At 43.9% G+C, this 1,584-nt stretch overlaps 1 protein-coding gene across 1 annotated transcript in view; it reads left to right on the forward strand.

The window, feature by feature from the left end:
• Window positions 1-800, forward strand: part of LOC112077970 (sushi, von Willebrand factor type A, EGF and pentraxin domain-containing protein 1-like) — a gene marked incomplete at its 3' end in the record, with an annotated part of 15,378 nt that extends 14,578 nt beyond the window's left edge. Inside the window, exon 5 of the mRNA XM_024144347.2 lies at window positions 693-800. Within this exon, the coding sequence (XP_024000115.2) occupies window positions 693-800 (108 nt within the window). The remainder of the gene's footprint in view (window positions 1-692) is intronic.
• Between the last annotated feature and the right edge of the window lie 784 nt (window positions 801-1,584).

Consider the following 1,584-nt stretch of genomic DNA (forward strand, 5'->3'; position numbering starts at 1 on the left):
CCTAAGTTTTTCCTGACCTCATGACCTGACCGTGAAAAACTCCAGGCCCCAGTTATAGCCTACAGGCTCTAGTCATACTGTATCTTTTAAGTAGCGCCCAGAGTTTCTCCTGGTCAGGTTACGTTATCAGGAAATACTTCTGGTAGTTCCTATTTCCAATGACTCGGTTAGTGGGAGTGAGGTGCTTAGAACTCCAGAGTGGTGGGTTTGGATCCCGGCTGCCACATGCAGTAGTCCCTTTGGATAAAAGCTAMATAACGAGTCTACACAGTAGTCACAGGTGGCAAACTCAAGTGTGCAAAGTGTGGAAAATAAGGGTGTCCAGTGTCACACACTTAATACTCTCAGAAACCAAGGGGGAAAGCACTGTGGTAGCCCCSAATATTTCCATATGCTATTATGAAGGAATGCAGTGGCTTTCATTAGACACACATGTTTAACACATACCACTAAAATGAAGAACCTAACATACCCTACTTTACCATAGGGTTACACTAGATTGTTATCCGATTGTAGGAATACTACTACCTATATACTAATATACTGATATAAGTCCTAATGTAGGATAGCAATAGTGCTCAACACTAAATCATTCCAATTAGTCCAATTAGTTAACATTCAGCTGGAGATTGTTGGTTGTCATGGTCAAGCTTTGTGGTCTCCCTAACAACAACGATGTTGTTCCTTTCTAGATACGGAGCCCCCTGTGATTGACAGGTGCAGGTCACCGCCCACTTTCCAGGCCACAGACACGCAGGCGGCCGTTGCCTGGGAGGTGCCCCAGTTTTCCGACAACTCAGGTGTGTGGGATCCCAGACTGCACCTCTTCTCTCCATCTCTCTCTCTCTCTCTCTTCTCCTCTCTCTCTCTCTCTCTCTCTCTCTCTCTTCTCTCTCTCCTCTCTCCTCCTCCCTCTCTCTTCTCTTCTTCTCTCTCTCTCTCTCCTCTCTCTCTCTAACCAGGTAGGGCCATTGAGAACATCTCCATTTACAACTGCGACCTGGCAAGATAAAGCAAAGCATTTTTTGTGGGAATATGCTGGAACATAGAAATGTTTTTGGACATACGCACATCCTAAAATGTTGGTGCCAAAACGAATTCTTCGTCAGACCTGACGGATGGAAGTCAACCGCAATAAAGCGGTGAATTGGGAGCATTGTTAGTGTGAGCTTTACAGATATGTCTAGATAGAAACAGTTATGCAATAATATACTAATTTAGAGTCATATACTGTCATGTATATTCCTTCAGTTTACTATACCAAAAAGTTCAATCATCATTTCTACTATATATTAGTGCTCCAGGTGTCATGTCAAAAACTGTGTCAGAGAGGTGTGCTGATCTAGGATCAGGTTCCCCTGGTCCATATAGTCTTATTCATTATGATGTCAAAAAGGCAAAACTGAATTCTAGATCACACCGTGCTCTGAGAGCTTTAACACTACAGTGTTCTGTGCTGGCTAATTGAAAGGCATGGCGTTATAGATCACCTAATACTGAACCTATGTGGCTGGCACAGAGAACACACACACTACACACACACACCCACACACACACACACACACACCACCACACACACACACA

The sequence above is a fragment of the Salvelinus sp. IW2-2015 genome, unplaced genomic scaffold (genome assembly GCF_002910315.2).
Source record: "Salvelinus sp. IW2-2015 unplaced genomic scaffold, ASM291031v2 Un_scaffold5107, whole genome shotgun sequence".
NCBI classification, from domain to species: Eukaryota; Metazoa; Chordata; class Actinopteri; order Salmoniformes; family Salmonidae; genus Salvelinus; species Salvelinus sp. IW2-2015.